Source organism: Manis javanica, chromosome 7 (genome assembly GCF_040802235.1).
Source record: "Manis javanica isolate MJ-LG chromosome 7, MJ_LKY, whole genome shotgun sequence".
Taxonomy (NCBI): domain Eukaryota; kingdom Metazoa; phylum Chordata; class Mammalia; order Pholidota; family Manidae; genus Manis; species Manis javanica.
In genome coordinates, this window is record NC_133162.1 from 36,631,436 (window position 1) to 36,646,445 (window position 15,010).

The 15,010-nt window shown below is 40.4% G+C and overlaps 1 protein-coding gene across 4 annotated transcripts in view; it reads right to left on the reverse strand.

Moving 5' to 3' along the window:
* LOC118971520 (uncharacterized) overlaps positions 1 to 7,713 on the reverse strand; it is a 304,795-nt gene extending 297,082 nt beyond the window's left edge. For all 4 annotated transcript variants that reach the window (XR_012133130.1, XR_012133131.1, XR_012133134.1 and 1 more), the window contains exon 1: positions 7,575 to 7,713. Coding sequence is in view for 1 of the 4 variants with exons in the window: in XM_073240714.1 (XP_073096815.1) it covers positions 7,575 to 7,666 (92 nt within the window). In the remaining 3 variants the exon portion in view is untranslated. The remainder of the gene's footprint in view (positions 1 to 7,574) is intronic.
* Between the last annotated feature and the right edge of the window lie 7,297 nt (positions 7,714 to 15,010).

Here is a 15,010-nt window from a genome sequence, read left to right on the forward strand (position 1 = left end):
GAACCCTACAGTATGGGAGAATATATTTGAAAATGACAGATCCGATAAAGGCTTGACGTCCAGAATATATAAAGAGCTCACACGCCTCAACAAACAAAAAACAAATAACCCAATTAAAAAATGGGCAGAGGAACTGAACAGACAGTTCTCCAAAAAAGAAATACAGATGGCCAAGAGACACATGAAAAGATGCTCCACATCGCTAATTATCAGAGAAATGCAAATTAAAACTACAATGAGGTATCACCTCACACCAGTAAGGATAGCTGCCATCCAAAAGACAAACAACAACAAATGTTGGCGAGGCTGTGGAGAAAGGGGAACCCTCCTACACTGCTGGTGGGAATGTAAATTAGTTCAACCATTGTGGAAAGCAGTATGGAGGTGCATCAAAATGCTCAAAACAGACCTACCATTTGACCCAGGAATTCCACTCCTAGGAATTTACCCTAAGAACGCAGCAATCAAGTTTGAGAAAGACAGATGCACTCCTATGTTTATCGCAGCACTATTTACAATAGCCAAGAATTGGAAGCAACCTAAATGGCCATCTGTAGATGAATGTATAAAGAAGATGTGGTACATATACACAATGGAATACTACTCAGCCATAAGAAGTGGAAAAATCCAACCATTTGCAGCAACATGGATGGAGCTGGAGAGTATTATGCTCAGTGAAATAAGCCAAGCGGAGAAAGAGAAATACCAAATGATTTCACTCATCTGAGGAGTATAGGAACAAAGGAAAAACTGAAGGAACAAAACAGCAGCAGAATTACAGAACCCAAAAATGGACTAACAGGTACCAAAGGGAAAGGAACTGGGGAGGATGGGTGGGCAGGGAGGGATAAGGGGGGGGAAGAAGAAGGGGGGTATTAAGATTAGCATGCATGGGGGGGAGGGAGAAAGGGGAGGGTGGGCTGCACAACACAGAGAGGACAAGTAGTGACTCTACCACATTTTGCTAAGCTGATGGACAGTAACCGTAATGTGGTTGTTAGGGGGGACCTGATATAGGGGAGAGCATAGTAAACATAGTATTCTTCAGGTAAGTGTAGATTAAAAATTTAAAAAAAAAAAGAAAGAAAGAAAGAAAAGGGGGATTACTCCTTAACAGGATAAAACTATTGGTAAATCAAAGATCAACGCATGCTTTAAATATCCTTAATGTTGATCACTTAAAGGGTGTCAGATGATCAGCTATGGAGGTACTCTTTTCTGATAATATTCCTTTCTCTTAATTAAAAAAAAAAAAAAAAAGCAGTTACTGTGTGCTGACCTCCAATGAGTTCTGCACAGTGGTATAGAGGGCATGTCAAAGTGTGGGCAAAGGGTCTGTTTGTTTCTACGCAGAAGATCAAGGCCTAGCTTGGATACCCAGAAAATGAACTAAGATACGATATGAGGAGGAGCTTCCGGCATCAGCACTCTCTGGAGGACTCGTGCCAGGGGATGATCATCAAAAAGCCTCCACAGGGATCCGGACGATGCTGCGGTTGTGGCTGCATCCAGCCCACCGTCTCCTGGACTTGCCATAAGAAGGAGGAGGGAGATGTCTAGGCTGGCATGTGCATACAGTGAGACAACGAATTTGACTGGATCTGTACTGTTGGAACTCAACCAGGAGTTGGGAGGGGTGCAAGTTGTAGCACCCCAAAATCTCATGACTATAGACTATCTATGGTTAAAAGAACATATGGGATGTGAACAGATCCCAGAAATGGGCTGCTTTAATTTGTCTGATGGTTCAAGTACAGTTGGACAATATCCATCATATCATAGATAAATTTTCACAAATGCCTAGGGTGCCTAAATGGTTTTCTTGGCTTCACTGGAGATGGCTGGTAATTATAGATTTGCTTTGTTTATGTCACCGTATTCCTATTATGTTAATATGTGTGTGCAAATTAGTTAGTAGTTTAAAACCTATACATACTTAAGGTACTATACAAGAAGATATGTCAAAGAAATAATCAATCCTCCCAAGTTTCCTTCATATGCTACATCTATAGCTTTTCTTCTTCCTTCCTAATTACAAACCTTAAATAGAATTCGTGCCTCATATCGAATTTACCGAGTATCATAATTCCTCCAGGTGGTAAAGATACCTCGAGACAAGTGCTGGGCATAGAAGCCACAGGGCATAAATCTGCAAAGAAGTAAAAAGCTAACCTTTGCAAACAATATGGCTTCTCTCTCACTTAGCAACTTTACATTTCCCTGTATGGCCCCGGAAGATGACTGGTTAGCCAGAGACGGGTAAGATTCCTCAAGGGAGGAACAACCTAAGACAGGCACAGTCGCAGGGGGGCCATCAGGTGAGAATTTGGGGATCAACAGAGGTGAGGCTCAGAACCTCACCCCCCCTGCTTTGAGAGAAATCTTCTGCATCCGTGGATGTCTTGCTGCCCTTGTCTAGCCTGGATTAATACTTAGTCCATAGGCACACACCTGATCATCTGATCATCTATATTTGCCTTCTTACAGCACTAAACTATGTTTTCTACCTTTATCTTGCATCTACCTACCACTTCAGCATTTTATTAAAAATAAAAATAATAATAATAATAGGAGAAATGTGGGATCAACATATAAATCAAGTACAAAAATCAAATGAATATTCATATTTGACCTGATGGTTGATAGGTCATATTGCATGATCAAAACCGAAAGTTTCTGTGATGAATGCCCTTGTACTGTTCACCATGTAAGAATTTATTCACTCTGTAAGAATTCGTTCACCATGTAAGAACTTGTTCGTTATGCTTCAGAAGATTGGAGACTGACGAGAATTAGGCTTGAGATGGATTAATGATTGTACATTGAGCATTGACCCCCCTATACTGAATTTTGTTGTTGTTAACAACCATTTGATCAATAAATATGAGAGATGCCCTCTCAAAAAAAAAAAAAAAAAAAAAAAAAAAGATACATAAAGTATGCTTGTCAAATAGTAGGAAGTGTCTCAGGTAAAAGGAATAAAGAATATAGAGTAGTAATTATGCAAATCTTTGTTATTTCCCTGTCCTCTGCCTTCTACTATTACTGTTAAGAAATTGCTCTTAATTTGAAGTCAACTGTCTTTGTTCTCTGAATGATTCTAAGGTGTCTCTATCCATTTCTCTACAGTTTCTTTATAATGTTACTGAGTAAGGATTTCTATTTATTCTATTTACTATACATCTGGTTTCTTGAATTTGTGGATTAGTGTGTTTGAGTAGTTTCCAAGCAAATGTCTTCTTGAAAATTTCCTCTGAAAATATTCAGAACACACTGCTGTGTGTTCCATCATCAGAAAATGTAAATGAATCTAGAATACATGAAGAACTCTTAAAACTACATAACAAGAAAAATAACCCAATAAGAAAATGACAAATAATTTGAACAGCCCCTTCACTAATGAAGGTGTATGAATGGTCCGTATGTACATGAAAAGATCATCATTAGTCATTAGGGAAATTAAAGTTAAAATGTCAAACAAATACCACTACCCATTCATCAAAATGGCTAAAATTAAAAAGACTCACCATATAAAGTGTTAGAAAGAATACAGAGCAACTAGAACTCTCACACACAGCTGCTGTGAATGTAAAATGTTACTTTTTGGGAACATCAGAAAACACTATGGAAAACAGCTTGGCAGTTTCTTTCAAATTAAAAATAAACCTACCAGATGATACAGGCATTTCACTTCTTGATATGTATCTAAAATAAATGGAAGTGTATATCCACATAAATTTGTGTGTATATTTGAGCAGCTTTATGTATAACAGCCCAAAACAAATCAATTCAAATGCCCACCAATATATAATGAATACACAAAACATGGCATACTCATACAAAGAATATAACTCAGTAATAAAAAGAAAAAAAACTACTTACACATGTAACAATGTGGATAAATCTCAAAACTATTATGCAGAATGAAATAAGCCAAGTGAAAAAAAGTGTAAATACTATATGATTGCATTTCTATAAAACTCTAGAAAATGTAAATTAATCAATAGAGACAGAAATCAGATAAGTGGTTGCCTGGAAATGGAGGGGGAGGAAGGAATGGATTACAAAGTGCTGTGAGGATGCTCCTTGGGGTGATAGCAACATCTAACTTCCTGATTGCAGTGATGGCTTTAGGGGTATGCATATGTGTCAAAATAAATCAATTGTACATTTTAACATATTAAGTTTATTATAGGTCAGAGCTCAAAGATTTTTTTTTAAACAGTTATCAAAGATAAAGGGATTGGGAAGGACAAATGATGGAATTACTTAGTCACACAATGTTACTCATCCCTGGAAACTTTAAATTTTAAGAAGTATGCATGAAAACATTTCAGGCATTTTGGAAACAGCTGCTTTCTGAAGACTGAACTGACTGACATCTCAGTTCCTTTCACATCTGTGACTTGGCATCTATGGCTTTTACTATTTCAGATGACACATTTCCGTATAGCAAATAGAGTACTCCCATGAATGATCATTTTTTAAAACACCAGCCACTTCAGGATTCCATTGTGCCTCCTAATTATACAATTCTGAGTGACATTTCCAGTCATTTTTTTAAAGCAAAGACAATGGGTTAGCTGCTTAGACATTCATATTTTTTTGTCGTTTTTTTACATATTACTACTCTAATAAAATAGAAAAAACAAATGTGATGCTTGTTAATTTAGTGGATCAATAAACTGGAAAGGCCACCTATATATTCAAGTACAATTAACCTATTTGTTTTCTGTTTTTAATAAAAAGAATGTTTTAATTTGGAAAAGGAGCCAGTAAAACAGCTCTGATGCTTCTTTTGAGTGTCTTCATTTTAATAAGACAATAAATATAATTCAGTATCTTAAATATTAAATTTTTTAGTTATAATTTATTAAATGATGTTCATTTGCTCATATAATTAATCTTCAAAAACCAGTTTTAGCCTTTGTTTAAATGTGTAACACTCATATAGTAGTGATATGTTATATTGTAAACTTTAAAAAGAAATCAGATTGCAATGTTCTTAAAGCATATGTGCACAAATTACATGGTTCAAATGTCTTCACAATGGCAGAGAAATTGTAAATATACATACCACAAATTTAAATGCAAAAATAAATTCTGAACGCCTTATTCTATCAGCACCTTTTGGAACTCCAAATACATGTTAGAACTTGCCATTCTTTCTTCCATGCCTCTTAATCTCTTTTCCATATTCTCCATCTTTTTGTCCCTATGTGTTGGCATTTCTAGTAACTTCTCCTCAGCTATCTTCCGGTTTACTAAACCTTTCTTAGATTTTGTCTAATTTACTTCTATATCTACTCTTTGAGTTTCATTTTGGTCAATGCCATTTTAATTTACAGAATGTCTCATTGGTTGTTTGACATCAGTTAGGTCACTCTTTATGGTTTCCTTTTTGCTGAAGGTACTTTCAAGCCTTCCTTTAATTTATGGAAGCATAAGAACATAAGTGTTTTATAGTGTCTACTAATTTTATATTTAAATTTTGCAGATCTGTATATTTTTATTTCTAGGTGCTCACTCAAAGTGACATATTCAGGGTGTGCTCTATCTTTGACTAGCACTGCTCAATGTTCTTGAAAACATACTTGTAATAATTTGAAGCCTAGAATGAAGTTGTTTCTCCACAAGTTTTCAGTTGTGTCTGCAACAATAAATACTTATCAGTCTTAAGTAACTTAATTCACAGCTAACAATAACTTTGTTTTCAGCTTGAGGATTTCAGAACTAATCAGACAACATGAAACTGGCCTGAAAATATGTGCAAAGGCAGGTCTGAGGACACTCGTTTTCAGAAAATTTCCCACATGCTCTGCTCAGTTACAAGGTGAGCCTTAGGACTTAGAGTTAGGTGGAAGCTTGGCTTACTTCAAGGTCACTCTTATTCTGTGTATATAGCTAATTGGGACCAGTTTCAGGTAGGGTGAGTCCTCTATTAGACTTCATATCTGGGTTCCAGAATTTGATTTGTTACTTTTCCCCTTTGGTAATGTCTACACCAAAATTCAAGTTGGCAAGTTCCCTCCAGGAAAAAGCAGCTTTGGCTAAGTATATCTTTGTGGGTTTCAGTGTTCCTTCCAGTTTAGCCAGGTAATTTTTGTTATCAACTTTTTGATGATTTTAATTATATTTTCATAAAATAATTGCTCCAGCAATTTTTCTCATGGTGTGAGTATGTAATATGCATATAATGCAGTGGAGGGGAGGGAACTAGGATGAAAAACTAGCCCATCACTATAGGAAACTTAAGTCTGCACATTGTTTGAACAAATTTAAAAAAACATAACACACACACAATTTATATTCGTTGGATTATTTTGGGTATAGATCAAGTCATCTATGTAATTTGCTATCTGATTTATCATGAAGACTCTTATAAATACTGGAATAACATTTTATTTTTTTTTTCATCAAACATACAACATTTAACCATTTAAGGACTGAGTGTGAAACTGCAGAAAAGAAACATCTAAGCAAATTAATTCCTTTTACAGTCACCTACAAATCCTATCCCCACAGCAAACAAGTCCTCCCCTACATTTCTTCTTTTGCAGTTCATTTTTCACCTGGTTGATGAATTTTCAAAGCAATACCTTAGGCATTTATTTTGCAGTTAAATCAATTGCTTCATTATTAACCCAACTTTCACTCTCTGTATTTTCGGAGAATTTTTAAAACAAAGTGATGAACAGAAAAATAAATCATAGCTGCAGAGTTATTTACAATAAAACACACTGCTTCTGAAATGTCAATAATGTAATGTACAAATAAGCATGTTTTAAATTCTTAGCTTTTATAAAATGATCGCAAATCATTACCAGTAGTAACAACAACACAATTTTTAACTTGTTTTCCCGAGTCAAACTGAAGAACGAACTCAAAATAAAATCAGTTCTCTTCGGCCAAAAGCCACATTATATAACAAATATTGCCAATGACTAGAATTGAATATTTCAAAAATTCTCACATATACATACAAGTATAGGGTTGGTTGCTATAACTGAATTGATAAGTCATATCACCTCAAGTCACATAAAATTTCTTGTTTACCTTTCTTACTAGTCTCTACTATCCTCTCTCTCTAACCATGCTTATGAAAAATAATAAAAGTATAATTCACGTCTTTAAATAATTCTCTTTCATGTTCCCTTGTAGCTAAATATTTTAATTTACACGAGATTTCTCCAAGTGGACCTAAGAAAGCTCAAAGTGATATGAAGTATTATTAAAAATATATATAATCGGGGGATTCAAGATGGCGGCATGACAGGTGAGATAGAGAAGTCCTCCCAAAACCACAAATAGTACAAAAATATAGTTAATTAATACAACTAACACTAAAACAGCAAAAAGAAACAAGGCTGAACCAGACTGCATACAGACCTCAGGAACAGAGCGGACCTCACGAAACAGGGTCACATACAACAGCCTTGATCCGGCGGGACCCGAGCCCTTCCCCCACCCCAGCTCCCCCGCCTGAGGAAGAGAAACGCAGCAGGGAAGCGGGTGGAGGCCTGGGACTGCGGAACTCCCAGCCCTGGAGAACTGCTTTGCGAGCAGAAACCTACCTTGTGTGGTGCTCTGGAGGATGGGGAGCTCGGACACGCGGACTGCTTGAGAGACCGACATTCCGGCCGTTTGTGGAGGACGGGATCCACATCCGGCCGCTCTGTGAGAGGACAGGCAGGCGGTCTGAGGCTTCCGAGCAGCGAGAGGGCCGCTGAAGGGGCGGGGTTTGCACGGAGCTTGCTGCGCGGGGGAGGGGAGAGCTGGACAAGGTTGTCTGAGCGCGCTCTGCCCAGCAGATTGGGAACTTTGAGGCGCTTCAGGCGCTCCATCCCCCTGGCTGGCTGCTCAGCCCCGAGGCCCCCACTGTGACAGGCAGCCTGCCGAGCCTTCTTCCTGGCCTGAGAGCAACAGCTCGCAAACCAGCTGCCACTGCGCTGCCATCAGGCCAGCCAGAGGGAGGCCCCGCCTACAACAGCTAGAGATGCAGAGCACAGTTACACCTGTGTGCTTGGCCCACTGGCCCTGACACTGGAGACAGGCACCACAGACGGCAATCCGGACACAGATCTTTCCTCCCCCCAGGCACCAGCTCTGCTCCCCTGCATCCCGCAACCTCACTCTAGGGGCTGAGCAGCTCCAAAGACTGGAACTTCTGGGCACTAGTGGGCACAACACAGAAATATGAAACATCAAAAAAACATGGTTCAGACCAAAATCTCATAAACCCCAGAAAAAGGACCAAATGAACCTGAAGTCACCAATCTGCCTGACAGAGAATTCAAAATAAACATCATAACCATGCTCATGGAGCTACAGAAAAATATTCAAGAACTCAGGAATGAATTTAAGTCGGAGATTCAATCATTAAGAAATTCTGTATCTGAAATGAAACATACTGGAGGGATTTAAAAGTAGATTAGATGCATTAGAAGAGACATCAATGGACCAGAAATTAGAGAAGAAGAATACAAAGAAGCTGAGGCATAGAGAGAAAAAAGAATCTCTAATAATGAAAGACTATTGAGAGAAATGTGTGACCAGTCCAAATGGAACAATATTCTCATTGTAGGGGTACCAGAAGAAGGAGAGAGAGAAAAGGGGATAGATAGTGTCATTGAGGAGGCAATTGCTGAAAATTTCCCCAATCTGGGGAAGGAGATAGTCTCTCAAGCCATGGAGGTGCACAAATCTCCAAACACAAGGGACCCAAGGAAGACAACATCAAGACATATAATAATTAAAATGGCAAAGGTCAAGGATAAAGACAGACTTTTAAAAGCAGCTAGAGACAGAGAAAAGATGACATACAAAGGAAAACCCATCAGGCTATCATCAGACTTCTCAACAGAAACCTTAAAGGCCAGAAGGGAGTGGCATGATATATGTAATGCAATGAAGCAGAAGGGCCTTGAACCAAGAATACTCGACCCGGCAAGGTTATCATTTAAATTTGAAGGAGGGATTAAATAATTTTCAGGTAAGAAAAAGTTGAGAGAATTTACCTAATGCAAACCACCTCTACAGTGCATTTTGGAGGGACTCCTATAGATGGAAGTATTCCTAAGGCTAAATAGATGTCACCCAAGGGATAGACAAAGAGTACAGAATATGATTCATAACATACAAAAAATGGAGGAGAAAGAAAAAGGAGAGAAAAAAAAACTTTTAGGTTGTGTTTGTAATAGGACACAAAGTGAGTTAAATTAGAGTGTTAGATAGGTAGGGAATTCCTCCTGAACCTTTGGTAACCACGAATCTAAAGCCTGCAATGGCAATAAGTACACACCTATCGATAATCACCCTAAATATAAATGGTCTGAATGCAGCAATCAAAAGACAGAGTCACTGAACGGATAAAAAACAAGACCCGTCTATTGCCTTTCTGAACAGGATTCTCCACTCTGCTAAATTTAGTTTCCCCAGGTTGCTGAGCTGGGCTAGCCTGTACATAGATTGTGGGCCACCTGCATGCAAATGTGCTTTCATTCCCTTATTGTTCACAGAGGTACCATGTGACCCCTCTTTGAGGAAAAGTACCTTTGTGATAATGTTTTCTTGCAGGGACCCTTCAAGCTGCACACCTTTCTCAAGGGGGTGATGTGATGATTAAATGAAGTGGCATCCACATGAAACAGTCCACCAGGGAGCAGTCATTTAAAACTGCCACTGTGCTGAGCTGGGTTTGCTCAGCAGCTACACAGGCAGGGCCAAACACGGTACCCTCTTCAGGGAGACAGCACGCACATGAGCAGACGTTCAGAGTGATCTGCACACACTCACTGCTTGATTCAAGTTCAAGCCATTTTCACTGCCCTTGTTGAGAAACTGTGCAGGGAAAGGTCCTTCTCATACTTTTTAACAAAGTTACAGACTTGTATTTGCAATTCTACATATGTACTGAGCTTAATTTTTGTGTGAGTGTATTACAAAATGGGGCAATCGGTTTATAGGAGCATTCAACTACTAACAAAACAATAAAGAGATCTGGACTCTAGTTCTGACTCTGTAGGTAAACTAGCTGCATGACTTTAGCAAGATGCTTAATTTCTCTGAGCCTGTTTCCAAAAAGGAATAAGATGAAGCTCCTTTTAGAGCTCATAGTCCATGGGTTGCTGCTGTTTGAATAAATCTGGGTAAAGAAGAAAAGTATGTGATCCTTTGTTATAACATTTCCCACTTGAGTGTGTTGAAGTACAGAAAGTCTCTCTTGAGGAACTGTTCTAAGAATGATCACTAGGCAAAAAGTTCCTGTGAGTCATGTTGAGAAGGCCAGGCAAAACCATCGGTCAAGTCCAGAGCACTGCTCACCTCGGTGAGCCTGGGACAAGTGATAGAAACAGGCATGGGATAGCCAGGGAAGAGCTGCTGGCCTTGCCTTTAGCGTGGGATAAATATTGGCTGCCGCCAGCCTCTCCCTTTACTGAGTACGAAGTGTTGCCACCATCACTCAGAAGTTTTGCAAAGATGGGGAACTACATGGTTCTGTCTCTCGGGAAAGGCAACACCTTCCTGTAACTCAGGAAGCTCTCCCTGGAGAAGTTTAAATTTCACTGTAATATAGTTTTGTGTGTGTGTCATCTTGGCCCACTAATGGGGCCTGCTAGAGGCCAGCCAGTTCCCCTCCTTGTATAGTGGGGTTCACATCTCCAAGCACCTCCCATATGGGGCTCTTATACTCCAGGCCACTCTACAACCAGCCACATCACTCCAGCACCAGCTACCACACAATCAGGGGCAGCCCATATGCCATCAGAGCCCACTGAACTTAGATTAGCCAGTCTTACCCTGCCTCGTCCACTCCTTCCCAGAAGCTATAATAAAGGCACTTATCCATGGTTCCCCTCCCCCCATCAGGACGAACCCCAGGACTTCCTTGCATGGCCCCACATGGTATTCTGTGTGCAACCCAGGGAACTGTGAGTATAACAAAACTGGAAAACTCTCCCCAATTCCTCCTCTAACCTCACCATTCTTTCCCCAGGTAACATGATTAAAGCAATCTTATCTGCTCAAACATGAAAAAGAAAAGGTTTTCTGAAGCTTGGATAGTTGTCCAATGACTAACACATAGGGGCGTATTTGGTCGACCCCTGGCCTCAAGATTGGACTGATTCTGTGCGACAATTTTGCTCTAGAACTTCCGTGAGGGGTTATATTGGGGAGAGTCTCACATCTAGGCTAGAGACAGAGGAGGAGCCAGGGACAGGGGGAACGGGCTGCAAGGAGATGCGGAGGGGCCAAGAATCGCCCAGGGAAAGCTGGAACCACAGCGGGCTTGCCTTACAAAAGCTGGGCTCCTTGCAGAGACATTCCTCATGCAGGAGGCACTGCCCAGCTTCTCCCTTTCCCCCCACCTGCATCTCCATCTCCCACCGATGCCTCCCACTGGCAGGACCTAGACAAGCACAGGGACATGAGAGTCAGAACCACAGCCTGTACAAGTCACACCCAGGATTCAGAGCAGAGAAGGGCAGGGGAGCGGAGGAACAGATCTGAGGGCAAAAAGGCTAGGCTGTTGGGCAGCCTCTTGAAAAGAATCAGGTTGCGACAGGAACCCTGTAACCATGACAACATCTGTGGACTTGAGCCGAGCAGCAGCTGTATCCTCAGCCTAGGTACATACATGCCCCTCACTTTGTACCTCAGTGGGTGCCAGGCCTGCTTCTCCCATTCGTGACCTGCCTGGACTATACAGTCCCGTGGCATGAGCCTGGGAATCACAGAACCTTGGGAATGAGTGTATTTTAAAATGCAAAACAGCAGTACAGACTTTTGAAGAACAAAATTGTTGGTTGAAATCAGGTGGAAAAGCCATTTATCAAATGGGTGTAATAAAGAAAGTCCAAGTCTAACCTAAAGGGATTTTGTCTTCCCTTCCTTTTTTTTTTTTTTACTACATCTGAACATGTTCTTTTTCCTCTTAAATGACTTTAGAATGAGTGCCTAATAATGAAGGCTATTACAATGAAGTTTTTTATGAATTAAAATAGCTGTTTCCTTGTTTCAGACAGCTTCACGGGTTTTCTCAGTATCGTACTCTATTGGGCTTTTACCTAACAGAAAATGGGGAGAGGGAGTCTTTTCCTGGTTACCATATTCATAGTATCTTTTTCTGTTTTTCACATATTCCACTATACACAATTTGGAGGAGGAAAAAATGATTTGGGGTACTCAGCAAGTTGAATTTTAACAGCAAGAATTCTGAAACTTCAGATTTACCAAAAGTGTGCGAACTGGCTTTAATTGAATCTGATTTGCGTAAGTTGAAGAGTTAACAGTTACCACAATTCACCAGCTGCTCTCAGCAGGGTCTCTAAGCCTCTTCTCTAAACTGGCCCATTCCTGCCTCTAAGCAGAACAATTAGTCAGGGGAAATTTCTGGAAATTCAGCACCAGGTGGTAATACTGCTAACCTGTTAGAGCCAGGTAACTCTACAACTTCCTCTCTTCTCATTTTAATTGCAGATTATTTATGTAGGAAAGTTATGCTAGTAAATGTGGTGATCATCACAAGTTTTTATTAGTTGTGGTTTGCCCTATTTAAACAATAAAACATTAACAATCATTTGGGTTCATTAACTCTAAAGTTTTAAAGAAGGGTTACTAGAATTTTAACAAAAGAATATTAACATGGTCAACAGAATTGTTCTGTGGTAAAATAAGTGATTCTGTTTGAACAGGAAAAAAAATGTTTTTTTCTTGTCTCCCCAGTACAGGTTTCCTCCACTCTCTGAAAGGTCAATTTCCACCACTTTGCTGTAATTAAAAACCTACAGTAGTACCTGCTTTTGCTAATGAAAGAAATCCAAAGAGGACTTTCACTTTTACAAAATGGTAATTGCTTCTTGCCTTTGTTACATTATTTCAGCTTACAAAAGGTTTCATAGGAACACTCTCCTTTGGGGTAGTGAGAAAACCTCTATGTTTCTATTTCTGAGCTTGAGCTCACTGGTTCTCATGGAAGGTTATTAGCCTCAATCTTTTTCATAATCTCACTGTTCTTTCTCAGACACTAAGAGCAAACTGAAGATCACTTTGAAAGATAATTGACTTTTGCATAGTAATGTGGTCATATTTGAGCAGTGTCTTCCCTAAGGGTTTCAGCCCTGGGCAAGTTCACTGAGGATTCAGTGAGACCAAGAAATGACAACAGGACTTCTTGGGGTAAAAGTGTTATTTATACCTGGCTTTAGTGTCCCAGTGGTAGGTCAAGCACGAGAGTCATGTCCGCATCCAGCCATCCGCAGGTCTGTAATCCACCTCCATCTCTGCCTCAGCCCAGAGCACTGGGCAGAGCTCTTTATATAGTGACTCATTAAATAGTAGCTTATTGCCCACGGCTGTGGAAGCAGTAGCCTAGCAGCAGGCCAGTTACGTCATCAAGTAGTTTAGGTTCAGGGGAGGATCCTGGCCATAGGAACTTCCATTTTCCCCACAAGGGTCATTAAAAGAAAAACCTGCACACCACCAAACACTAGAGTCTTGTGATCCTAGTGGGCAGATTATCAACACTTCTAAGCCTCTCTCTTCCTCGAGGTGCTTTGTATTCCCCACCAAACCTAAACCAGAAATCTCAGACTGCTCAATAACAGACCTTATTTGTCATTATCCCCAGTCTAGCTGATGCTCCTTAAAATAAGGATAGTGGTGTAGTATGTACCAGCATCTGTTTTCATCAGATATGGTAAGACACACGGACATGGAAATGATTTCCATGGAGAAGTTTACACTCACAGATCCTTAGAAACAGGAGGCATGGCATAGCACAGAGTGGGGGCCACACTGGGAAGCACCAGGGTCAGTAGGGAAGCAGAGGAAAGAAGGAGAAAACATAGGTAATGCAGGATAAGCAGATTTAGGATTGGCTAGCTGGAGTAATTTCAGCACCTTCTGGACGGTAGAAATGGACTACAAGCCTGTGACTTGTCTCATACCTGGCCCTGGTGTGATCAGGGCAGGTGGATAGTGGCCCAGAGTATAAAAGCTTTGATAAAAGAGTAGTTGGGGGTATGGTCTCTGCTTTCATTGGTTTATATTGCTCGCAGGCAAGACACTTACTCTCTCTAGGAACTCGCTAGCCCTGTAAAGGGCAGTCTCTCCAGGTCAGCAAGGAGCCAGATATCAAAGCAACAGAATAAAAAGACACGCTTAACACAGATAATCTCAACCCTTCTCCTCAGAGGGTGATTCCCTTCTCTCTCCTCACACCAAGTGCTTAGCCAGTCTCCCTGCCTTTACTGTGCAATCCCTCACAGTGGGATGCTGTTTCCTTTCCCTCCCACCTACTTTAATCCTACTCACCTTCAATTCTTTTCTTTCATGAGATATTCCAGGACCACTCTTGTCCTCACTGATCTCTTCCACATCTGAATCCCTGCAATCCACACGTAAGCAGACAAGTTCGTTGGGAATAGCTATTGGTAAGGTGACAACTTTGCCCAGAATACTTGTGAGAAAACAAAAAAGCAGATTGCTGACCAAAACATACAGAAATCTCTGAAGGGGAACTAATATCCAGCCCTGTCTTTTTTCTGAATAGCACCCCAATTTTGTTTGGAGGCACCAATTGCCTAGCCCCCGAGGATTAGTTGTAGTTGGCTGTATCAACAACAGAAATCCTGTTTCTCACTTGCCCTGCCTCCTCGCAATTAGACATGGACATGTGACTCAATTCTGGTATAGGAGATATATGTGAAAGTGGACAGATAAAGAAGCATAGATATTTAATTCTTCCCTCATTTTCATGATGGATAGACCTTCTGCAGCCATCTTGCAACCATGAGGCAACAAATAGGAGCATGAAAACCAATTTACTAAGAGGTTAGAAAGTCCCTGGATCCCTGATGGCATAGTTGAGAGGGGAAGCCCACATCAGTAGCCACCTACCCCTGGAGTGCCAGCTGTAAAAAAATGAATAAACTCTGTTTCTTTAAGCTATTAATGGCATTCCTAACTACTATCACCTCATTTTTCCAGTAAAACAGCAGAATTTTGT